This window comes from Grammomys surdaster, unplaced genomic scaffold (assembly GCF_004785775.1).
Source record: "Grammomys surdaster isolate TR1022 unplaced genomic scaffold, NIH_TR_1.0 188, whole genome shotgun sequence".
Classification (NCBI taxonomy): domain Eukaryota; kingdom Metazoa; phylum Chordata; class Mammalia; order Rodentia; family Muridae; genus Grammomys; species Grammomys surdaster.
Window position 1 is genome coordinate 10,561,807 of NW_021604633.1, and position 26,750 is coordinate 10,588,556.

Consider the following 26,750-nt stretch of genomic DNA (forward strand, 5'->3'; position numbering starts at 1 on the left):
CTTTGTGTGAAATCCACAAAGCTTTCTGAGCTCTCATTGAGAACAATGGTGCACACACAGTTTCTGCATTTGTTCCTCCCACCCCTGCCTTCCCCCCTCCCCATTTTCTTTCCTTTTTCTTGCAGTGCTCAAATCTAGCCAAATGTCCAATTACCTTGGAAAGTAAAAGGTAGAGAGAAAAAAACTGTACAAAGAAGTCTTTGGTGTCATTTTATGAAGACATGTGATCTTAATTTAGAGTGAGGAGCGCTTTCTCCTGCAAAGCATGAGAACTGGAAAGAAGCCAAGTTCTTTGGACAAGCCTCTGTTTGTGAGCACACAGGTGACAATGTTCTTGTTGCCATGCAGGTGAAGTTGTAGTCAGGTGTGTGTGTGTGTGTCTATAAATCCACACCCCTTTGCAACGAGTAACATCCAAAATACGCTAACAAGAGCGCTGGGCAGCTCAGGTAAGCAAGCAAAACTTCTGGACTACTCATTGTTCAGCCTCTCAACCTCTGCTATACTTAATTGATCAAATTTTTTTCTATTAAAATGCAAGACTCTTAGATAAAAGTGGGGAACATGAAATGAAGCTATATTCTGTTGCTGCTACTGACTTGGCTTCCTGGGCTGACTCTACAGTTTTACTCTCAACTCTTATTAATAATAGACTAAATTAGACTTAATTTATAATGATCTCTTTTTTTAAAATCTGGGTGCTACCAACAACACTTCCTTGTATTTTTAAGGTTTAACTTGTTTTTTTTTTTAATTTATGTATGTTTATTTCATGCGCACTGGTGTTTTGCCTGCATGTATGTCTGTGTGAGGATGTTGGATCCCCTGGAACTGACAGGTGTGAGCTGCCCTGTGGATGTCGGGGACTGAACCCAGCTCTTTTGGAAGAGCAGCCAGTACTCTCAACCACTGTAGCACCTCTTTTCACCCCTAAAGTTTTATTTTTAAATACAGAAAATTTCAATATTGAAGTGAAAGGCTTATATTAAACTACTTTTCAAAAGTACAAGCCTAGAGTTAGAAAGTGCTAATTGGTCAATGATGGTAAAGCCGATTGGTAGACCGTGGGGTGGGTGCTTCCCAAATGGATCTGATGCTGCGGTAATGTAAGAATCATCTGAATTTTTCCCAATGCCTGTCCCTTCCAACTGGAATTTAAGGACTCTCAGCAAGACACACTTGGACCAAGGGAAGCATCACTGATTCCCAGACAACCGTAAACAAGCTACGTTGCTTTGAATACAGTCAGTACCTTTTTTTTGCAACATCTATCAAAAGTTTCTTAACTTTGAATATAAAAATGTACTTAACAATAGTACATAGATATGTAAAAAATACTAGAAATTAGAGATTATTAGGTTCATCCTCAACTGTGAACTTGACCTAAAATAGCAGGAACATTGAAGTTACACATTTTCCCCCTTTTTTTCTTGATGTAGATTCCACCTGTTTGTCTCTGGTTCTAACATCAAGAACTTTACAAATATTATCTCCAGATTAACTTTCCTTAGTTCTTCCTTTTAAGATCCTAAAAGAATCTAAAGTATTTTTGTACCTTCTCAAGGAAGATGAAGAGGCAGTCTCTGGGATTTTTTTTTTTTTTAATTTCCCACCTGTGGCTCATTTGCAGACATTCTAGAAGCTGATAGGACTTTCTTGTGGGTAGTTTTTCAACATCGCTACTACAACTTGCATGACTGAGGCTGACCCTCTCAAGTTGGCCTTGTTAGCCCAGGCTGTCCTGTTTCCTACTAAAATCTACCATTGCTACCATTTCATTTCCTTGTCCAGGTACAATATGGCCAAACCGTAAGAAAACAAGATGACATTCTGAAATGTTTTATGACTTAATAAGCTATAAGAACTGAAACGGATAGTATTATCAGGCATGGTTACTGTTTAACATGTTTTTAGACCCTGCATACAAAGAAAGCAATAAATAGTTCTGCTGACAATTATGGATGGAAGTAATTTCAATAAGACTAACCCAGGGTGGCAAACATCATCAATTCAGAAATGGGACAGGAGGGACATCACTGAGAATGAGACCATACTGGAGCAAGAAGAATAAGAAACTATTCAGAGAAACCAGGGCCTATAAATCTCCACTGAGCTGTTTGTTGCTCTACAAGATCTCAGAGGCTGTTTTGTGTTAACTATCACAGTCACCTGGTTTTTTTTTTTCCCTCGGACCAAATCACTGTGTCTTGTGAATCTTTCCATTTTCCACAATTCTTAATGGAGCTAAATATAGCCACATTCAAGCAAAATCAGTAAGCGGTTGTTGATTACATTTGGGCTAGAAAGTTTCATTATTATTCATAATTTCATTATCACTGCCAAATAATACAAATCTGCAGTCAAAAGGGTTTTAAGTAATTTTGAACAAGCATGGCGGATATCTGTGTACTGATTTCTACTCTGTTATCCCTGTGCGTCATTTCAGTAATGTGATAATACTTGGGATTTTTTAAAGAGGAAAGTTTTAAATTGAAGGGTAAAAGGCTAAATGACTGTGGGAGCTATGTGCCTACAGAGCACCAAAACCCAAGGCTTGTCCATAGTCTACAGTGCTTCTTATGTGTAGCGGAAGAAATGTTTTCTTATCTAATCTCGCTTTGCCATACAATTAAAGATGCTGCCCCAGCTATTAGGCCCAGAAAGATGAGAAGACAAAGACTCTCGGTGCTGAGAGTCAACTTTGCTCTGCATGATGAAGTCTGAAAGGGGTAACAAACAGGATGAGTTTCACTGTGGAGCTACACACAGCACAGTGACCTCAGGAGCAGCTGGATACCCTCCGCCTGCTCTCACATGTCGCTCTGTCACAATTTCCAGAACCTTCACAAACTTAATATCTACTAAGATGGTTTGTTGGGTTTTAAAATGTTTCTTAAATGATCCCATACGATTAATGTGAAATCGAAAACTGAATCTGTCAGCTTGGGGTTTGTCCAAGTATCTTTGAATAACAGACTGTTTAAAAAAAAAAATGACCAGATTCTGAAAATTGTCTTCTAGCTGCCTCCAAGTGACTCTCTAGAGTACACAATGCTACATTCTGCTCTGGCCCTCTGCCTCCTGCTGATCACAGTTTCTTCCAACCTTGCCATTGCTATCAGAAAAGAAAAGAAATCTCCTCAGACACTCTCAAGAGGTACGGTAATCTCATTGTAGTTTCTAAACTCATTCATTTCAACTGTTCTCAATATATTTGGTATATCCATCTATAGTTTAATTATAAGCAAAACATGCCCAGATATTTGTTATGTATGACTTTAAAATAAACTTTTCTCAAGGGGACCATTGATTTTTAGACAGTAAATGATCAAATTTCAAAGAATTAACAACACTTTGGGGTTTGGGATTTTTGTTTTGTTTTTGAAACAAGGTCTCTCCATGTAGCCTTGACTGGCTTGGAACTCAGTACGTATACCAGGCTGGTCTCAAACTCATAGAGATGTGTCTACCTCTGTCTCCTAACCACTATGCCTGGCTTAATAAAAATGTTTTGATGCATCTTTTGCAGATGTTGTAAAGAACTGGCTTGATATGTATAGCTTTGATTATCATAATCTTAGAAAAGAAATGGTTCTTTGATGTCATAATGCTGTCCTGAAAGCAATTTAATATTGTGCAAAGTTTGCTCAAATTCCCTGGCCCCTATGTAAGACAAGAAAATAATGTTATTATTTTATACAAGGCTACTCAGGAAATCATGCTTTCTCTCATTTCCTGATAATGTTGGATAAGCAAGTCTTTCTTAGGACTCTGATAAACAGGTGAACTGACTTTAGACATTTATCATTGGCTTTGGCTTCAGAAAAACTTCTATTTTTTTTTATACTTACAATTTTACTTTGGACTAAGAAAAAATAAATCTTCATACCCAAAAGGATGAAGAAGAAATGGTTCTCAGAATTGTTTTTCTGTTTCCAGGGAAACTGTAAATGCTGAGAATTATTTGCCCCAGCATGATAAATTTGAATAATCAGGATAACCGCATAGTGTTTGACCACTCTTTGAAATGGTGCTTTGAGCAGAGTGAACAGTGCAACGTACTGCAGGGTATCTAAAACATGAAAGCAGACTGGCTGCCAAGCCATTCATTTCTTCACATATATAGCCCACCAGCTATGTGTCCATAATCCTTTACCGAGGTCAATTAATTCAACTTTACCTCAGCAATCACAATCTATATGTCTAGAAATGCAATGTATACTGCAAAATAAATAAAGGGCAAAAATACTTCCCTGGATATAATTTATCACATAGCTCTCCAAACAAACGTAATAGTTATAAAATAAATAGCTTAGTAACTTTAAACCACCCAGGATCATGCTACTAATTGTTCATTAAATCCTTCTATAGTGGAGCTGAGTGGCATTGCTATAGCTGATGTATAAGACATCAGTACCCTGTGAACCCATTTAGATGTTGATCTGAAACTCTACAGCAAAGTTTTACTGCATGTATTTATTTATGTGCTGAGTTCAGAAGACAACGTGTTGAACTTGCTGAACTCTGTTCTCTCCTCCCCCAATTTGGGTTCCATGAATCAAGCTCAAGTCATCAGTTTTGGTAGTAGGAGCCTTTACCTGCTACGCCATCTTTATGGCCCCCTTTAAGGCAAACTTTATGAAAAAGAATTGGAGTACATATGGCTTACTCGGAACAACTTGGTTCAACTACTTCAGTTATTAAGATACTGCTTTAATAGAGAAAAAGACCACGAACGCTGAGAGTCACTGTGTTGAGGGTTGGCTTATATTTGCTGACCCTCTGGTTATCTAGTTCTATGTTAGAAATGGCTGAGAAAGTGAGGATGAAAGACAGGAGCAAGTGAAAGAAGTCAGAGTACAGTGTGCCTAGTGCGGCCCCATAAAGAAAAGAGTTAAGGACAGAGACCAGTTGGAAGAAAACAGAAGATCAGTGAGGAAAAGAAACAGGTGGTTAAAACAACACATACACACACACACATAAAACAACACACACACACACACACACACACATTGCGGGTCTGTGGCGTGGGGTGTGGGTCCTGTTGGGCTGAGTTGTGGATCCCGTGTGTCTGCCACCCTAGACCGCTGAAACCGAGGCTGGGGAGCAGAAGAATGGGAATTTGACTGAGTTCACTCCACACGTGCTGGGCAAACGCTGGGCTGTGAGAAGCTGCAGGGCTCTGCCCGGGCATGGAGAAGTCTCAGCCTGAAGTCCCGCAGGGGCAGAGCTCTTGGGTTGGGGGTCTCCAGGCCAACTCGGCTGACCAAGAGACCAGTGGTCTCTGTCCTTGGGCTCCCAGATGCTGCTGGGAGCGGTGGAGAGAGGTGAGGCCATATGGGCTGGACTGGCCCACAGCTGAGAGAGCGAGAGGGAGAAGCTCTGGCAGCGCCCTGCGGGGTAGTGGTACTCTTGGTCACTGTGACTTGCTTGGCTGGATCAAGGTAGGCTCCTCTAGCTTGCTTGAGGTGACAAGGCTCTGTAGAGAAGTCCTCCATGGGAGATTAGGAGGCGAAGCTCGGCAGTTCGGTAGTCAAAGGCCCCCTCTACGGTTCTCCACAGTGCAACCCAAAGACGAGGAAGTCCATGGTTTTAAAGGTTTATTGTAGTGGCTGAAAGTGGATGTAGCTGTACCCTGTACCTCGTACCCCACGCCCCCAGGGCAGGCCTGAGGTTAAATACCGTTTGTAAGGTGGAGGGTCTGGGAATGAATGCTTAATTGGCTATGCCCTCTGGCCTTTAGGTACCTGATAAATATAAAGATCTCTTGAGGCTCTGCAGCCTGTAGTCACGCCCTCTACCTGCGGAGGGACTGGTAGGGGCATTGCCCTATGTGACTGAAAGACACTGATCAATAGAGGTCTTCGGTCTCCTGTCAGGAGCCTGGAGTTTGGGAGCATGGCGAAATGTATACTGTCCCTTGCAGGGATATCTGTTGGGTCTCTGGCCATCTCTAGCGAGTGCTCCACCAGAAATCATGCTCCTTTCATGGTCCCACAACAAATGTTTTGCAACCAAACATTTCCTAGTATCCTTTTCACATGAGAACTGTAGCTTAGCATGATAGTGCTTGCCTAAAGTACCTTCCGGCACTCTCTTTGTGAGTTCAAGTCCAACATGGTCTACCAAGCAAAAGCACTTCTGGAAGCCAATCCAAGTGTCTAGAATACAACACATAATAAATGCATAGCTGATGAGTGGATAAAATCATTCACAGAAAACCAAAAGGCATAAGCAAAAGCTAGAAACAAAACAATCGCCAGGAAGCCAGAATCTGGAGGAAAATTTAAATTCTGTCACATTCGCTTCATTGTGATTATGACATAGACTGCATGAAAACAGTATGCTCCCTGCAGAGCTATGGCTATTTGAGAAGTTATATTATTCTTCCTCTGTATTCTCAGAAACTAGTGGATTAAAACAGAGCAGATGGCAGTCCTTTAATGTCTGTGGAACTAGGCTGAGCAGGGAATAGAGAACAGGAATGTTTCCATTGACAAAGCTTTTGTATTTGAGTGACATTTCCAACAGATGAGGGGAGCTAGAGATGGCAGCAGTTAAGAGCACTGGCTGCTCTTCCAGGGGGACCTGGGTTCACATCTTAGCACCCGCATGGCAGTTATAACTCCAGTTCCAGGGAATCTAATGCTGACCTCCATGAGCACAAGACACACACGTGGTACACATACATACATGCAAGCAAAACACCCATATGCACAAAAAATTAAAAATATAAAATATAAGATAAATATGAAAATAAAAATCTAAAATAAGTACAAAGAAAGAAAGAAAAGTAGTCAGGGGGCCGCTGTCACATTTCTAGAGTAGGTTAATGTGAAATGTACTAAAGCAGTGTCAGATCATTTTTCAGGATCATTACTGAGCAGACTCCAGCTCGGGTGAGGCAGCAAAACAGCAAAGATGTCTTCCAATGTGAAGATATTGATCCAGCCCAAAAATTCTCTATTATTTTGCCCTTATTATAAACTGGCACAGTGACTTTGTAGAACAATTTAACTAACAACTCCTCAGAAAGTTAAAACATGTGCCAGGTGTGGTGGCACTCACCATTAATCCCAGCACTTGTGAGTTTCATGCCACCCTGGCTCAGAGATAGCAGAAGCTACATATAGAGAACCTGCCTCAATGGGAAAAAGTTAAAATACAGTTACCATTAAATTAGCATTTTTCCTTCTCCCTAAATGCCCTAAGCAAATGAAAATACATACACAATTCACAAACTTGTTCTTTTATGTTCATAATAAACATTATTCATCAAAGTCAAAGCAATCATCAATTATTCATCAATGTTAAAGCAACCCAAATTTCCATCAAGCGGTGAGTGTATAAAAAGTGGGTGTCATAAAGGTTACTCTTGCTGTGATGAAACACCAAAGAGACTTGGAAATGGAAGGGTTTATTCAGCTCACGCTTTCACAGCACTGTTCATCACTGAAGGCAGTCAGGACAAAAACTCAAAACAGGGCAGGAACTGGAAAGCAGGAACTGATGCAGAGGCCACAGAAAGGTGCTGCTTACTGTTTCGCTTCTCATGGCTTGCTCAGTCTGCTTCTTTATAGAACCCAGGACCACCAGCCCAGGGGTGGCACCACTCAAATAGGCTGGACCCTTCTCATCAGTAACCAGTTAAGAAAATACCTTACGGTTGCACATTATGGAGACATTTTCTCAACTGAAGTTCCCTGCTTTCCGATAACTCTGGCTTGAGTCAAGTTGACATAAAACCAGGAAGGATAACTGATCCCATGCTAACTTGACACTGGAACATATTACTCATAAGTCATAACCACTCCTTTCTTGTTCATCCACAAGATCAATCTCATAAAACATTTTACAAACTATAAAAGTCCCATGGTCTTTACAAATTCAAACACTTCAAAATTCAGTCTCTTTAAAAACATCCAGTCTGTTTTAAAAACCTAAAAGTCCCTTCATAAAGTCAGTTTCTCAACTCGGGGCTCGATAAAACAAACAAACAAACAAACAAAACAAATTAAACACGTTCTTACTTCAAGAGAATCAGCAACCTGAACAAAGCAAAAACCAACTCCAAAAGTGTAAATAACTTGTCCAGTTATCTCAGATTCACTCACAAACTTGTGGACTCCTCCAAATGGCTTGGGTTGCTTCTCTAGCCCCACTCACTGCAACACATACATCTTGTGGTCATGACTCCAGCTGGTTCCACTCCAAAGCTGCTGATATTCTTAGTGGCCGTTCCCTGGCACTGACATCCCCAAAATGCTGGGGTCTTCTGCTCCAACTGAGCTACCCTTTCAAGCCTCAACTTTTCTGCCCGGCTCTTTTCAACTTTTCAATCCTGGGCCTTCAACTGTCACTGAGGCTGCACCTTCACCAAAGGCCACTTCTACCCACTCACCGTGCCATGCATCACCTCTCTCCATCACCCCTTCATTCCTTCCTAATCAGTACCACTTGGGTGACTCTTACAGTACCAACTTTGGCTGCCAGCACAAGGTACAGCCTTGGCTACATTCTGTGTGCTGACTCTCAGGAAACGCTTCTCAGAAGATTTCACCTCAACTGTTCTGGGCTCTTCTTAATCACTGCTAATTTCTCAGCTCTAGCTGACCAGCAGGGAGTATCCCAGCAAAGCAAAACTGATATTTCAACCCAGCTAACTGAACCACCACAGAATCTACACACACACACACACACACACACACACACACACACACACACACACACACCCACCCTAACAGAATTGTTGCCTCTGAAACTTTACAAACCGAGCCTCCATCATCTTCACTGTTCTCAACATTCTCATCCCCCAAGCCCCTACAGAACAGCCCACTGAGCTCTGAACATCAGTGGCTTTTCTAATCTAAAGTTCCAAAGTTCTTCCGCAATCCTCCCCAAAACAACATTGTCAGGTCTGTCACAGCAATACCCCATTATACTGATACCAACTTCTTTCACTGCCTAAGCCTGGCTCTATGTGATGGAGTAATATTAAGCCATAGAAAAGTCATTAACTACTAACATCTGACATATCATAAAGTTTGAAAACATGCTAAGTGAACAATTCAATCACAAAGATCACATAGTGCATATGTGAGGGCTAGTCCACTTACATGAAATGTCCAGAGTCCGCAAACTACAGGGGTTCAAACTAGATGAAGTGATTCTTAGAGCTGGGAAAGATCTAGAAAAATAAAGCTCGGGTGACATGGAAAGTGCTTAGTGCCAAGCCTGGTGGCCTGAATTTAATTCCCAGAATCGTCATACTGGAAGGAGAGAGCCCACACCGTCGAGATGTCCTCAGACCTCCACATTGCTGCTCAGACACATTAAGCTCCCTCCCCACACACATAAATAAGTGGACAAATAAATGTAATTATTTTTAACAAGAGTTTACTTTGAGTTGGTAAAAATGTTCTAAAATCGAATGTAGTGTTGGCCATGTAGCTCTGGGAATATACCACAAAGAATAAACACTTTCTATGAGTGAGTTGGATACTATGTGAATAATATCTCAATAACGTTGTTATCAAAGAACAAATTAATGAAACAAAAAGAAACACAGAATCACGTGTATCTTAGTTCATGGTTCTACTTTTAATCTCTGTTGTTACATATCATTGGTATCAAGTGTAGACGCTGCAATCTGACATTTTAACACAGAGGAAAACCTGAATCTAACTGGCCCCCAGATATTTCATGTCAGTGTTTCTCATCCATATCTGGGGCATATCCTAATCACTCTGCAGTATTCCTGGATGCCCTGTACATTCTACTTCTTGAAAGCTGCATTCTTTAATCTATAGTGTGAATTTAGAAATATTGCTATCTCCTTTCTAAGGCTAGTGATTCTCTCTGTAGTCACAGCTTTCTTTTTCCCTGTATTTCACTCTTTGGATCTTTCCAGAATTCATTCTCCCTGTCTCTCTGTGTCTGTCTCCCTGCCTCCCTCCGTCCCGCCCCCCTCCCTTTGGGGTTTTCAAACATGAAGTTTTCCTCCTTAAAAAATTTTTAAGGAAAAAAAAGTGAAAGTAGAATTTGGAACTCTGTTACCCAACTGTGCACTGCATACAAGCAGTCAGCATCCTTTGATTCAGAGGGCACTTGGTAGTATAGTGCACAGGGCTCTTGGCAGTTCTTTGGAAGTATGCTAAGATAACTTCTTTCATGTACATTCCGAAAGCTAGAGCTTTTGCATGACCAGAGAAGTCTTCTCAGATTATCTGGCCCTGATCAGTGCTGAACAGGTTCAAGGCTTATCTTGAGCTTTGATCTGCACTCCCAAATCCTCTAACATACAATCTGATAGGGTACCACTTCTTTGTATTGAGGTATAACTTACTATGTTTTACAGTGTATGCCACTCAACAGCTTTGGAGCTATTATAGGTTTGTAGGTTGACATCTGCTCATCAGTCAAAGACCTATAGTCCTGGAATTATAATACAAGGATTTATCTCTTCTTCAGGGTGGGGAGACGACATCACGTGGGTGCAAACTTACGAAGAAGGTCTCTTTCATGCTCACAAAAGGTAAAAATCACTCTCAGTTTCTCTTCACATGCCATCTTTCATGCCTCATGGAAAAACCAGGAAGAGTTATGTTAGCTTCTGAAAGAAAGCCGCAGTTCTTATGTACTTGTTGTAGTCTGTGTGAAGTCACAAATGCTATCACGATGCTGTTTTAGCTACTCTTCTCATTTCTGTAACCAGACACCTAGTGGGAAGCAAGTTGAGGAGGAAGGATTTATCATAGAATCCATCATAGTGAAGAAGGCAAGGCAGGCTACAGGTTCCACCAGGCTGACAGCAGAGAATGGGGCACGAACCAGGGTCGGATATATCCTATGAGGACTGTCACCAGCCCCAACTCTCCCCACCTTCACCTAAACTTTGCGAAACCGTAACACCACCAGCTGAGAACAATTGTTCAAACAAACAGGCCTGTAGGGAACATTTCCCATTCAAATCATAACAAGTGATATCCTTTATTTGTAAAAGTTCTAAATCCCCCAGTATGAATTTCTTTATTCCACAGGCAAGCTTTAGATGTGAGTTGTATGAATATGGTGGTGCCACTCACTAAGCCCTCTGCAAGCTTAGTAGGAAAGCAACTTTCAGGAACAGTCCTCCAGCAGGTCTGGTGAGCCAGACACCCTGGGGAATCTTAATTTCACGCTCATATTCATAGTTAATCATCCAAATATGAGTTGATCGTCCTCTGTTATGTGCCCGGCACTGATCAATGATCAAATGTAACATAATTTTTATCCTTAAAGATTAGAAAATCTCCTGAAGAATTTTTCATATATCTGAAGAATTCATCTTCAATTCTTGGATTAAAATGAAAACACGGGAAATTAAATGAAAATGGATTTAAATACTCTCAGAACTGAATAAATATTTTGGAAAAATTTTATTTCCAAATATGAATGTAAGAAACAACATATGGACACATTATTTATTTCGAGGAAACTCAAAGATGAAAGTCAACATATTAAAACTTATGAAATGCACTATAAACAGATCAAAGAGAAAAATTTTCTGAATAAATATCTTTATTGAGATAATTTTCCAATAAAAATCTTTATCTTATATTTTATTTGAAAGAAGAAAGTTTCAAATAATCTAATATTGTGCCTTAAAACTCCCTTCATGCCACAAAATAGAAAGAAACTAAATTCAAAATCAGTATTCCAAAGGAAATATTAAAGACCATAAGAAAACAATTGGGAAGATCATACAAATAAAAGCTGCTTTTCTTCCTTCCTTCCTTCCTTCCTTTCTTCCTTCCTTCCTTCCCTCCTCTCTCTCTCTCTCTCTCTCTCTCTCTCTCTCTCTCTCTCTCTCCCTCTCTCTCTCTTTCTTTCTTTCCTTTTTGAAGAGATAAAACCAACATAGCAGGAAATATACCAGCAAATAAAAAGAGAGTTGTCTAATAAAATCATAAATGAAAAGTAGAAATTACAAAATTACAAATGGTATCTCAGGGGATGGAGAGATGTCTCAGTGAGTAAGAGTATGTACTGTTCTTCCAGAGGACCAGAGTTCAATTTCCAGCACCCATGTGTATGTAACTCTAGCTCTATGAGATCCAAGGTCTCTGTGACCTTCTTAGGTACCTTCATACATACAAATATACACACATACATACATGTAAATGAAAGTAAAAACAAACCAAGAAAAAACAACCAAAGAGAAAAGATGGATCGAAAGACTATTTTGAAAACTTTTAAGACAATAAATTAGACATACTAAGAGAAACACAAATTCCTGTACACATAAAAACATTTAATCATTAATAGAAAATTTAAACAGACCACTGAAGAAATTTTATTCAGAATTTTAAAAGAATTTCAAAAGTCTTCCATTACTAGACATTGGTAGTATGTGGGACTGCGTAAGGGTATTCTGGTTCATTGGCCTAGAATCCCAAGACTCTATGTGAGAACCGCAGGTGTTCGCCCACGCCCCTAAAACCCAGAGTCCTGACGCGCAGTCCCTTCCCCATAGACATACATTGTTCAGTCACATAGGCCATTACAGCCCCTCCCAAAGTGCACAGGTGGAGGGTGTAACTATAGACCTCAGGTCTTAGGGATTTACATACTAATAAAGGCTAGAGGGTGGAGCAAATTAAGCATTCCTCCCCAGATCCTCCCCCAGATCCTCCCCCTTTCTCTTTCCCTATTTACCTCCGGACTGCCCTGAGTTTTACGGAGCATACTTCCAGATCCATCCACCATCCACCATGACAATAAACCCTTTTGGAATCAAGGACTTCCTCGTGTCATTGGGGCCTGCTGCTGCCAGAGCCTCCAGCCTGGAACCTTAGACTTCCTCCTGTATGTGGGACCTCGCCAGCATGGAAACCCCCCCTCCCCCTCCCCAGACTTCTCCACCGCTGTGGCCTTATATTTTCCCACAGTAGTACATACCTTTAATCCCAGCACTTGGAAGACACACTCATTTGGATTTCTGTGAGTTTGAGACCAGCATGGTCTATAGAACAAGTTTCAGGACAACCAAGATAAACCATATCTCAAATAAATAAATAAATAAATAAATAAATAAATAAATAAATAAATGTCTTCCATCTACCTGAAGCTTAACTGCTAGGTTTTACCAACTTCTAAATTTTTTGTTTATTTTTGAAACAGTTTCTTATACATCCCAAATACTGGCCTCAAATTATGCTCCTGCCTCAGCATACCAGATGCTGGTTTTACAGCTGTGTGCTAACATTGCCTGATGCCTACTAAACTATTAAAGAACTAATGCTAATCTTCCTGAAATTCATCTAAAAATCAAAGGAAACAATATGTTTCAATTTATTTCTTTAATTGTAATTATTAACTAATTATCATTAATGATTATTATTCCTTTAATAAGGGTATCATTACCCTAGTAACAAAGTCAGGTGGACACTACAAGAAAAGAAAATGATAGATCATATCCTTTGTGGTAGTTTGAATGAAAATGGCCCCCAAAGGCTCGTAGAGAGTACCACTATTTGAAAGGATAAGGACATGTGACCTTGTTGGTGTAGGTGTGCCCTTGTTAGAGGAAGTATGTCACTGGGGGTAGGCTTTGGGTTTTAGAAGCTCAAGCTAGGACCAGTGTCTCTCTCTTCCTGCTGCTTGTGGACCTGGATATAGAGTTCTCAATAACTCTCCAGCACCATGAATGGCTGCATGCCACAAAGCATAATGGACTAGACCTCTGTAACTGCAAGCAAACCTCAATTAAACATTTTCTCTTAAAAGAGTTGCCATGGGCCGGAGAGACATCTGTTCTTAGAGCTGATTTTTATTTTGAAATTTTTGGAAAATAAAAATGTAGTATCTTGTAATGTAAAATTAACACTAAACTCACATTTTGGGGTTCACAAATGAAGTTGTGTTGGGATACAAGCACCCTCTTCTTCCCCACAGACCACTTTTAGCTATTTCTATGTGAAGATGGCAGAGTGAAGTACTAAAAATGAAAGCATAGCCACAACACTCAGGTATTTACTCTCCTCAGTGGAAAAATCACAGCTTAACTAAACTTGAAGCCTTGCTTTAGATTGAAGCTACTTCAATTCCTGCCATCGGCTCTGTCCTTGTCTTTAAATAGAATAACTGCTCATTTGAGAATTATTATGAGTAAGGTTTTCCTTGTATTCTAGTTGCTGTGATCTGATGCTGGAGTTAATGTCCTAAGTCTTTTCTCAAGTCTCCGTTAGCATGGCTGCCCCTTTAAGAGATCTTGCAGATACTGTGAAGTAGTGGTAGCCAATTGGAAGAGCAAGGTAGCTCATGACCCTGACAACTGTGTCCCAGGATGCCTACCCCACTGAGCTCATCTAATAGAAAACATCTCTGGCTAATGTTTACAAGGCTGAGTGTAGGCCTGTCTGTGAGAGCATCATTAAACATCTTAGGCTCAGGAGGTCTGAGTCTAGTTTGTCCTGCCCATAAAAGCCTCCTTGAATGCTTCAGTCTTAGCATGCTACTTGTAGGCAGTAGGTATAACATTTTATTCATCATACCTCAAGTCTGCAGTTTTACCAACGTCTGATGCTGGTAAATGACAGTTTTCTCATTTTCCCATAAATCCTAAAGGTAATTTGGAAGAGTTTTATCCAAAAATGTACTTTTTGTTATTTTTAATTGTTGTTTTTGTTGCTGTTGTGTTTTTCAAGGCAGAGTTTCTCTGTACAGTTGCACAGTCCTGGAACTCACTCTGTAGATCAGGCTGGCCTCGAACTCAGAGATCGGCCTGCCTCTACCTCCCAAGTGCTGGGATTAAAAAGTGTGCACCACTATAATCTGGCTCCAAAATGTTCTTTTAAAGTTTGAGAAGTAAATGAAATTATCCATTCAATGTCTGTGTTTAACATTTACTGAGACTACAAACCAAAGCTAGATACAGCATTTTTCAGTGGTTATGCAACCACTGAATTTATATAATTATATTTTGTAATTGGTTTTGAAAAGATTTATGCTGCCTAGGAATGTAGCCAACTAATAGAGTGCTTGCTTAGCATGTCCAAAGATTGATTACCAACATCACCAAATTAATAGATACTAATAGATAAAAAATTTGTTGAATAAGCATGTCTCCAAAATTTATCTTTTGATGTCTATGATTATCTTAGCATTAAAGCCATATTTGAAAAAGTTATCCAATATGACTTTATTGGTCAGTTTTGTATTATTAGTTATAGTGAAATTCATGAAGCTGGGTAATTTGTAAACCAAAGAGGTTTATTTGGCTCTGGAAGTTCAAGAGCATAGATATCAATATTTGCCTAGCTCTGATGCAGCCTCACGGCAAATGGCATCCCAGGATACGATTGTGTACAAAGAGGATTAGATCTTAGTCTCACAGCAAAGCATCCTTGTGGGAACTGATCAAGTTACAGGAGACCAGACTGTCTCCCAGGAGACAGACACAGTGACATGTTCTGGAGGACACAGCCATTATATAACCACTTTCTACCCTTAGAGCTTCCACCACCTCACAGTCTCACTAGGGACCTTGCTTCTACCACAAGAACCTTTGGGGAAAGGATGAAACCTAACCCATCAAAATGTCCACATCATAATCACTTGATCCCTTCTGGAATTACTATTCTCGTTTTACTTTTAGACTAGAGTTGGGAAGCAACTTAGTATTACAACTTTGTTCAGAGTTAAAATCAAAATGATCCTGAAAAATATATTAACAGGGGACTCTCACTTATTAGTAGATTTAGGCTGACACATGAATAAAATGATACAAAACTAATCAAATATGACTATTTTATAAAAACATAAATGAAAAACCAAAAATATCTTAAGTTGACTCTCCTGAAATCATATATCACGGTTTCATTAGAAATAAATGCTGGTTACATAAGTCCTGGAGATGATATTGTTTTCTAGTTATCTATACATACTATAGTGGACCTAAGTGCCACCTGCTACTTTAAGCTGTGATTCCTGTACCCCACACCAACAATCTGATTCAGTATGCTATGTAGCCTGTGAGCTGACACTTCTAATATTGTACATGGTATGTTCTGTGGCCACACACCAGATGACACTACCTACTATAAGTTACATTGCCATTTAATATGAGCCGAGGATATTTATTTAAGTCTTCTCAAAAGTACCAAAACTTTAAATATAATTCCATTTTATAATTTGATCCAGCATTAATCACTCAACTTCACTTTATGCTTTTTCTGTTTAGTAACAAGCCACTGATGGTTATTCACCACCTGGAGGACTGTCAGTACTGTCAAGGTAACTTTAGCTCCTGGGATCTTACTGCCTATCCAAACATAAGATAGAAGTTAACTGGTAAGAATAGTTAATAAGGAATCTAGAAAAATAATATTTAAAAAATGGAATTCCTAAAGTACCACCATCCTACCAAGATGCTTAAAGACCAAGAGAGAGCCACCTAGGGGTACCCTCGAGTAACGGCAGCAGAAAGATTATAAGTAAGAGGTAAACCTGGGCTAAGTAGTGAGAAACAATCCAGACAAAAGATTATAGTGGTTGTTCAAATTTGCTGAATGTGAAACCATGATATGCTCTTTGAAATGTGATATCCACTCCTTGAAAATAAGAATGAGTGGAAAAACTTGTTGAGAGAAAAATTTTCTAACCAATGAATTACATCATGTAAATTATAAAACTACTGTGTTCATTATTGTAATTGTCTGTGGACATCTCCATAAACAACTCTAGCTCACTGCTTCCCAATGATAGACTAAGTAGTAAAAGGAAAACAAACCATTGACATCCATACTATTGACACAATTATAGAAAACATACTAACTTCGATATTACATTGACAATGTCTTACCCTTTAGGCAAACTGACTTTTCATTCTCTTTCACAGCACTAAAAAAGGAATTTGCCAAAAATGAAGAAATACAAGAAATGGCACAAAATGACTTCATCATGCTGAATCTCATGGTACACCAACCCAACAATGTTGTCTTAATGTCATAATTTTATAGAAACTTTGAACTCTTTTTTTAAAAAAAAAAAAAACATGCAGGGTCAAGTATTAGTTAGTACAGAATTTTAAAAGACTCTAATGTTTAATTTTCTGGAAATTTAGCTTCCATAAAGAATGATATACAATCCAATGATGTTCATTTATTTCATCTTCTGCTAGCATGAGACCACAGACAAGAACTTGTCTCCTGATGGGCAGTACGTGCCAAGGATTATGTTTGTTGGTATGTGTGCAGCTCCATGTCAGGTTTGCTAAATTAGTAGGAACTTTAGCATTCTTGCTTTTATTTTCTTTAAGATTTGAACTTGAGCACTGTTCTTTTTCAAGGGGATCCAATTCTAACCCAGTCAGTAACATTATGCTCTTGTTAGATCTATGCCAAGATACACTACGTTGGTAACAAATTTTAAACATTTAAAAGAAATTTATGCTCTAAAATGAACTTACCCACGTATATTTAATACAATACCCAAAAATAGAGCCATGACTCTTTCAAAGGAAACAAAGCTAATCTATCATGAATTCATTAGATGAAAACTGACTTTGTTTATACATTTTCCTGACCTTGATCTTAGAGTAGAGAGAAGGAACAACTTTAAGAACATGTTAAGTAATGTTTGAGTGACTTTGTTGTGTGTTGTTTTTGACAGACCCTTCTTTGACTGTCAGAGCTGATATAACGGGAAGATACTCTAACAGACTATACACATATGAACCCCAGGACTTACCCATGTGTGAGTAAATTATATCATGAATTACATTGGTCAATGGTGACAGCTGACTCTGACACACACTAAAAAAGACACAAACATTTGGAGAGATAACACTTCCTTCTAGTGTCAAAGACCCAGTGTGATTTTCTCAGATGACAATAATGATTTTGTCTTTCTTAAATGCCTATAAATAGTGAGGTACAAAATTTAATTAAGACGATTTTTAATAACAGCCACTATCAGTCATGTTTAAGAAGTTGGTATTTGTTTCAGATCCAACAGTACTGAGTTAATTCAATAGCTAATTAAAAAGAAAACACTGTCTCAAAGCTCCTTTAATAAAGCTGCTTATTGTCAATAAATTTGATGAGCCACCTCTGATTGATGAAATCCATGAATTAACAAATATTCATTTAGCTTATTGAAATAGTATGCTAATGAGCCAACTAATAAAAAATGCAAACAATCCAATTTTATTTATTATCATTTAAGTTCTAGCAATTTCTACATTCATTTACTAAGAGCATAATATGTGTTTACTCTTATTTCAGTGATAGACAACATGAAGAAAGCACTAAGACTTATCCAGTCAGAGTTGTAAAGAATGATGGAAAGATTCTTCCACTCTAAGAAGTCAAACGTGTGACACACTGGCTCACTAACAAACACCAAATGTGCAAATAATGGATTTTGAAACATCACTATTTAGCTTTGTGACATGTCTTTGATAGTTTATGAAGGTAAAACTATATTTTAATAAATGTTAAACTGTGTGGTGATGCTGTAGCTTGATGTTTACCTGTATGTGTAGCCAAGACAGTTTGCATGAGTTCAGAGTTGCTAGGCTTTGTATATCCAATATCCCCCCTGACTCATGTCTTGATGGCTTGGTTCTCAGATAGTACAGAAGTTCTGGAGACTTTGAAGGTGGGATCTAGCTAGAGGTCATAGATCATGATGGGTAGCACATTGAATGTATCTCATCCCTGACACTTTCTTATCTTGCTCTCTATTTCCTATTGACCAAGAAGAGGAACCTCTGACACACATACACACACACACACACACACACACACACACACACACTCCCCACTATAATGTTCTGCTCAAGTTCATGGTACCAGTTGACCATGGACCAGACCCCTCTGAGTCTTCCCCCCTTATGTTGCTGATGTTAGACACTTTGGTTACTGCACAATGTACTTAATACATTTCTAGTGGAGGAAGTCGGGCCACAGTAAGAAGCTGGTGGTTACTCTTACTTCCTCAGTTCTCATTCTATCTGTCCACTGATCTAATTTTACATCTATCCCCTGCAGCATCTCAAATATGTTGCTGTAAAAGATAAATGATTTCCTTGTTACATATTTAAACATTTAGCAGAGTATTTTAAAGTTAACTAATTATTTTCCCCTTTAAATTAAGATAGGTATTTGAAAGTGAATTCAAATAAACTTAGAATATATTTTAAAATTCAACTACATGTTTTTTAAATTATTAGTAGATACTTTAAGTTTTTAATGTTTCCAGAAAAGTGAAACCATCTCAGTAATATTAAAGAATTTCTCCAAATAAGTATCTGGGAAGGTTGATATTCCCTTTTAATATTATCAGATGACCAATTTCTAATTCAGTTCTTCACAGGAATACCAGAAGGCTGATAAAATGTTTCATGTTCTTTTAAATAGTAAGAAAATTTCTGCCAAAAGGAACCCCACAGTCAGGAAGGAACAATTATCAGAAAGCAGAAGAGAGAGAGAGAGAGAGAGAGAGAGAGAGAGAGAGAGAACAATGAAAAATAAGAGAAATAGAGGCCATGAATTTGAAAGAGAGCAAGGAGGGGTATATTAGAAGGTTTGGTTGGAAGGAAGGAATGGAAGTGGAAATGATGGAATTATAATCTCAAAAATAAAGACATTTCTTTTGTTGAAAATAATTTTTTCCATACAATGTATTCTGAATACAGTTTCCCCTCCACCTATCCCTCCCAATTCCATTCCACTTCTCTTCTCATCTGGATCTACACCTATCCTTTCTCTCCCTAGAAAATAATAGGCGACTAAGAAATAATAATAAAATAAAACAAAACAAACAAATAGAACAAGACAATCAAACAAGAAAAAGAGCCAAAGATAAAGCACAGGACATATATAGAGATGCAGAGACACATACATTCACACACAGGAATCCCATAAAAGAACGAAACAGGATGGCATGATATATACACAAAGAACAAGTAAGATGTAATAATAACAACAACAAAGCCCTAACAACATTATGCAATAAAGAACCTCTAAAGATGCCGTTGAAATTCCTTTTGTGTTGGACATCTGTGGCTGGGAATGTGGCCTACCCTTAAGAATGGTTTGTCTTCTTAGTGAGACTCCCTTGGAGAAAACCTTTTTCATTTGCAAGTGTCTATCAGTTGGAGATAGTTTCTGGGTCAAGGATGAGGGCTTTTTTCCACATCTACTTTCAGTCTTGGGTCTCATTCAACCCCATTAGGCCCTGTACATGCTGCCTCAGTGTCTGAGTTCATATGTGCACAAGCCCTGTTGTGTCTAATAGGCCTTGATTCTATGATGTCCTCCATCCCCTCTGGCTCTTACAGTCTTTCTGTCTCCTCTTTCACAGAGCTCCCTATGCCCCAAGGAGAGAGCTGTGATAAAGATATACCTTATTGGGCTGCATGTTCCAAGGTCTCTCACTTTCTGCATATTTTCTGGCTGTGGGTCTCTGTATTTGTTCTCTTCTGCTATAATAGGAGGCTTCTCTGATGATGTGTGAACACAGCACTGATCTATGAGTACAGCAGAACGTCATTAGGAGTCATTTTATTGCTACTTTCCTTTAGCAGAGTAGTAATATTTGGTTTTCTCCTAGGTTCCTAGCCAGTCTAGTCTCAAGATCTTGGCCACCCAAGCAGCATCTGGTATGGGATCCATTTCATCAAATGGAGCTTAACTCAAATCAGATACTGGTTGGCTATTCACACAAGCTTTGTCTGTATTTGCACTAGAGTGTACTGGAGGCAGAATACCATTGTAGATCACTTTGTAGCTGGGTAGGTATTAACCTTTCTCCTTTGGTACCATGAAAAATACCTTCTAATACTATGAATACAGGTACATGGGGGTAGAGGCTCAATGTGGGCACCAGCTCAACTTCTCCATGTTCCATGAGTTGTGTAGGTTTTGTCTTCAGCAATGGGGCCTTACTGTCATTTTGTATAGAGCCACTTGTAGCCTTGGCAATGGCCTGGATTGTTTGGGCATTCCCATGAGTCCATACTTGATTAGATGTAACCCATTCCTGGAACTGGAAGCTTTATTTGGGGACAAGAGATGTTTACTTGGATCTCTGTCAAATAATTGTCAATTATTTGACAATTTTATTTAGCTCACCTTCATATATGTATATTTTAGGAAGCTTCCACTATATTAGGTTTCCATATAGCCCCTCACAAGGCCCTTAGTTTTAGCCATCTCTCCCTGTATTTCCTCCCCCAACCCCTCTCTCTTCCCTATCCCTAGTTGATCCTCCCATTCTAGTGCCCCTGGTCCATTAGGGACTGAACAGAAGACTCAGTTGGTAAAATACTTCCCATGCAATCATGAGGACCTGAGTTCAAATCCCAGAACTTACGTAAACAGATCCAGGCATGGTGCTACCCACTTGTAATCCAAGTGCTGGCTGGAGACACGTAGATCTCCAGAGCTCACTGGTCAGCCAGTCTAGCACTAAGCAGGCTTCAGCTCCAGGCCAATGAGAGACTCTGCGTCAAAAACAAGCAAGCAAACAAAGTATACTCACATGTGTAAGCATAAACACACAAAGATGTATTTTAAAATATTTAATCTTTCCTAATTACCCAGAATCTATTTTCTATTTTGTCCCAGAAATGGAATTCATCACTGTGTATGCAAAGGCAAACTGGAAAAAAAATTAAGCAATCTTCCTCCTCTGTGGTATTCCTTCTAGTGGTATGATGTGTATATGCCTCAGCAATAGGAAACAATCTCTTTCTACCTTGTCTTTGGAGGAGTGGGACCAGTAGAGAGAGACACAGCTGTCTCACCATGCTGTCAAGTTCCACATAAGCTGTAGTGCTTATGAATCTTGAGAATGTGTTCCATTATTGCCAATTTGATAAAACAAAGTATAGTGTGGGGCTAAAGATTCATTGATATAGCCTCCAAACACAAAAGTAAACAAACATTTTATATTTCAGGGTTTTATAATTAACAAGAATTTGCCAGGCTTCAAGAAAACTTACCTTTCTAGGACATTATACATATATACATTAAGATTTGCTAAAGACTTTAAAGTGATTCTTCTTAAAACATAATTATATATAATCTACATATCCAGGACCTGTCTTACAGAGTAAAGGAAAACTGAGAAATTTCTTTTCTGCGTTATAAATATGTTTCTTCCGTGTCTGTTTTTCACTAAGTAGTAAAAGCCCTGGAAACCGAGTCTTTCCCTGTGATTCCCTGGCCCTCTTACACATCTGCATCTCCACATTGTCACAAAGTTATTTGGATGTTGGGAGGACAAAAGGATTTTGGAGCCCACCTGCAACCAGAGGCTACTGAACACTGGATTCACCTGCTATCTGCCCAGATTTGGTTTAGGACTACTGCATACCTTGGCTGGAATAGATCTACGGGAATGCAACTGGATTCACACTAACCATTGGTTACTGCCACTCCTGGAAATACAGTGCAGTGATTTTCACGGAGACTATGTTATCACACTGAGCTACATTCATTTTATTTTATGAATAAAGTATTTTATTTTATTCATTTTTATTCACGGTGTTCAACAAACACCATGACCAAAACAACAACAGCTTAAATAGAAAAGGTTTACTTTGACTTACAGTTACTGCTTACAGTCCAAATTACAGGGAAGCCAAAATTTCAAGAACTTGAGGCAACTGGGCATATCACAATATCATATCCACAGTCAGGAGCAGAGATAAATGCATGCATGCTATCCCTCGGCTTTCTCTACTCTCATATAGACTATGACCCAAACCCAGGGAATGGAGCTGTCTGTGGAAGCTGGGTCGTTCTAACTCAATGAAGGCATTCAAGATGATCTCCCACAGACGTGCCTATAGGCAAACAGGACTGAGATAATTCCTTCCTGAGATTCTCTTCTGAGGAAATTTTAGGCTGTGTCCTCTTGGTAATTGAAACTAGCCATCACATACAGGCTGAATTGCTTCTCTTAAAAGCTTTACACATAATTACTTTTACATGTCAAAGTCCTTGTTCTTAGTACCTCAAATATCACCTTACTTAAAAATAGGTACTTTAAAGAATGACATTAGTTATGGCATAGTCATATTGGACAAGAATAGGTCCCAACTCCAATGTGATGATGGTATCTTTACAAACAGAAAAAAAAAATGATTCCCACTCTAGTCAAAGAAGCTGAAAGGCTTCCTATAGATATTCACCTCTCTCTGTATTCCTTCAAAACCAACCCCCTAGTCTTATCTGAAGCTCTGTACCTTCTGCAGCCTCCCTTCCCCTCCCTGGCCCCATCTCCAGTGAATCACACAGATCTTTCCCTTGAAACTACCCACCCCTCACTCCTCTCATTCTCCCAGCCCCTAACTCCAACAGGCATTCTCTGTAAACAACCAGGCCACATCAACCAAGGAAATAGGTAAGCTAATTTCAGATCTTCACCTCTTCTTCAAATCCAAATTCTAGCATCATGCTCAGCCCTGTATCAGACTACATGAAGCAGATTCCCCTTCCTCTGTGCCCCAATGCCCAGGCACCATGCAGCTCTTCTTGTCCAGCCTTCCTTCCCTCTACTCATCACTTTATCTCAGCGCACAGCTCCAGCAGACATTCTGTGGGAACCTGCAGGGCACAGTCGCCAGGGAAGCAGGTATCCTAGCTGATGATCTTTGTCTCTCTCTCTAATCCAAATCTAAATCCCCAAATTCAGCCCCAGATCTATACCAGACTCTACTACTACTGTATAGCAGATATGCTGTGCTCTCTCCTTACTGTGTTCCTATTCCCAGGGAACTAAGAAACCTTGTAGAACACCTTGTTTTTATCTCTTCTGTAGACCACTTCAGGTACCCAGATTATCCCCATTCCAAAATGTCAGCTCCTGTTTATTACCTAGAAACACATTTTACCTGGAATCCCCAATAGCCACAACAATCAAGATCCCAGAAGAATTTCTTACCAGGCAACACACAACAGCCACACCCTCCTAAGAATCAGTGAGGTCAACAGAAACAAAGAAACAAAAACAAAGACTAGATATCATCACCTAGAATTATAATCTTTCAAAACCCAGAGACTTAGACAACAGCATAAAAACAGAATTAATTACAACCACGAGAATATGTTTCCACTAGAGCCCAGCAACCCTACCACAGTAGGCTCTATGAACTACAATACAGCTTAAGAATAAGGCAAGGACCTTAAAATAGCCTTTATTGATATGATATAGGGGTTTTTTAAAAGAAAATTAATAAATCCCTTTTTAAAATCCATGAAACCATAAAAAAACAGTGGAAGAAAATTTTTAAAAATTAAGACATGAAGATGGAAATATAACCAAAAAGAAAACACAAACTGAGGGAATCCTGGAGATGGAAAAAACCTGGGCAAAAGAACAGGCACTACAGATACAAGCCTCACCATCAGAATACAAGAGATGAAAGAGAATCTCAGCCATTGAAGACATGATATAAGAAATAGATATGTCAGTCAAAGAAAAAATTTTTAAGCCTGGCACCAAACATCTAGAAAATCTGGGACACTAAGGAAAGACTAGGAATAATATGAAAAGAAGGAGAAGAAGAATCCAGCTCAAAGGTCCAGAAAATACTTTCGACAAAAGAAAAAAATCTTACCTTAAGAAGGAGCTGTCTATAAAGATTTAAGAATCTTACAGAACACCAAATAGACTGGACAGGAAAAGAAATTACCTTTGGCACATAATTAAAACACTAACTGTACAGAACAGAGAACGAATAGTAAAATCTACAAAGGAAAAAGACTAAGTAGCATATAAAGGCAGAGACTTATTACTCTAAAAGCCAGAAGGTCCTAGATAGATGTTCTACAAAGTCTAAAAGACCACAGATGCCAACCCAGACTATTATAAGCAGTAAAACTTTCAATCACAACAGATGGAGAAAATCAGATATCCCATGATAAAAACCAAATTCAAGTAATTATGTATCTATAAATCCAACCCTACAGAAGTCAGTAGAATCAAACACATATAGCTATTTTAATATCTGACAAAACAGACTTGCAAAAATAACCAGAGGAAAATAGGGAAAGATAGTACATACTCATCAAAGGAAAATCCTATCAAAAGGACACTGAAATTCTTAACATCTATGGCTCAACACAAGGGCATCGAAGTTCATAAAGTAAATACATTTACAGCTTAAATCATTTATTGACCCTTAAGATGCTGATAGTGGCCGATTTCAATACCACAGTCTCACCAATGGACTGGTCATCCAGATAAAGACTAAACAGAATTGGTAGCACTAACTTACGTTATAAACCAAATGAAGCTAACAGATATTTACAGAACATTTCACCCAAACACCAAAGAATATACCTTCTCCTCTGCAGCTTGTGAAACTTTCTCCAAAGTTGACCACATATTTGGACAAAAAGTAAGTCTCAACAGATACAAGAAAATTGAAAGAACTCCTGGTGTCCTGTATGGCCACCATAGATTAAAACTATGACAGGAACAACAGAAAGCTTACAAACTCATGGAAACTGAAAACTGAAGAACTCCCTACTGAATGAAAAACGGGTCAAGACAGAAAGAAAGAAAGAAATGAAAGACTTTCTAGAATTCAATGAACATGCAACATACCCAAAACTTTGGGGCACAATGAAGGTAGTTGTAAGAGATAAGTTCATAGCATGAATGCCTAGATTTAAAAGAACGAACTGGAGTAATTTCATACACTTTGCAGCACACCTGAAAACTCTAGAACAAAAAGAAGTAATCACATCCAAGAGGAGCAGATGGCAAGACCTAATCAAGCTCAGGGCTGAAATCAATAAAATAGAAGCAAAGAAATGATACAAAAATATCAATGAAACCAAAATTGGTTTTTTGAGATAATCAATAAGATTGACGAAACTTTATCCAAATGAATGAAATTAGAAACAAAAGGGGGACATAACAACAGACAGGGAGGAAGTGAGGAAATCCAGAGACTTATAAAATCATAAAAATATGTACTCTACCAAACCAAGAAAATTAAAACACAAGGATAATTTTCTTAATATATATCATCTACCAAAGTTAAATCAAGACCAGATAAGAAATTTAAGCAGATGTATGAATCCTAGTGAAATAAAGGTAGTCATTAAAAGTCTACTTATCAAAAGGCCTGGGGCCAGATGGTTTTAGTGAAGAATTCTGAGAGTCTTTCAAAGATCAATTAATGTCAATATGCTTCAAAATATCCCACAAAATAGAAATAGAAGAAGCATTGCTCAGTTTGTTTTAAGAGGCCATAATCATCCTGATACCCAAACTACATAAAGACCCAACAAAGAAAAGAGAATTACAAATCAATTTCCCTTATGAACATAAATGCAAAATTTCTCAGTTAAATTCTTGCAAGCAAAATCTAAAAACCCATCAAAAGATCATCCCCCATTATCAAGTAGGCTGCATCCCAGAGATGCAGGGATAGCTCAACATCTGAAACAAGATATAAACAAACTTTAAGATAAAAACTACAGGATTATCACATTGGATGCAGAAAGACCTTTAACAAAATCTAATACCCCTTTATGATAAAAGTCTGGGAGAGATTAGGGATACAAACGACATACCTGTATATAAGAAAGAAAATTTTCAGCAAGCACATAGCTAATATCAACTTAAATGGAGAGAAACTCAAAGCAATTCCACTAAAATCAGCAACAAGACAAAGTTATTCACTCTCTTTATATCTATTCTCTATCACACTTAAAGTTTTAGCTAGAACAGTAAGTCAAAAG

The 26,750-nt window shown here is 38.7% G+C and overlaps 1 protein-coding gene across 1 annotated transcript; it reads left to right on the forward strand.

The window, feature by feature from the left end:
* Positions 1 to 339: 339 nt before the first annotated feature.
* Positions 340 to 18,752, forward strand: Agr3 (anterior gradient 3, protein disulphide isomerase family member). Its single transcript, XM_028768909.1, has 8 exons — positions 340 to 449; positions 3,022 to 3,157; positions 10,471 to 10,534; positions 16,223 to 16,275; positions 16,880 to 16,956; positions 17,162 to 17,225; positions 17,653 to 17,736; positions 18,267 to 18,752. Exons 2-8 carry the CDS (start codon positions 3,052 to 3,054, stop codon positions 18,314 to 18,316), a joined length of 498 nt encoding a protein of 165 aa, XP_028624742.1. The 5' UTR covers positions 340 to 449; positions 3,022 to 3,051; the 3' UTR covers positions 18,317 to 18,752.
* Positions 18,753 to 26,750: the final 7,998 nt, after the last annotated feature.

Coding starts and splice junctions, on each gene's coding strand:
- Agr3 (XM_028768909.1), top strand. CDS start 3,052: ATGCTACATTCTGCTCTGGCCCTCTGCCTCCTGCTGATCACAGTTTCT. Junction 10,535..16,222: donor CTCTTTCATGCTCACAAAAG/GTAAAAATCACT, acceptor TTTTCTGTTTAG/TAACAAGCCACTGATGGTTA. Junction 17,226..17,652: donor GCCAAGGATTATGTTTGTTG/GTATGTGTGCAG, acceptor TGTTTTTGACAG/ACCCTTCTTTGACTGTCAGA.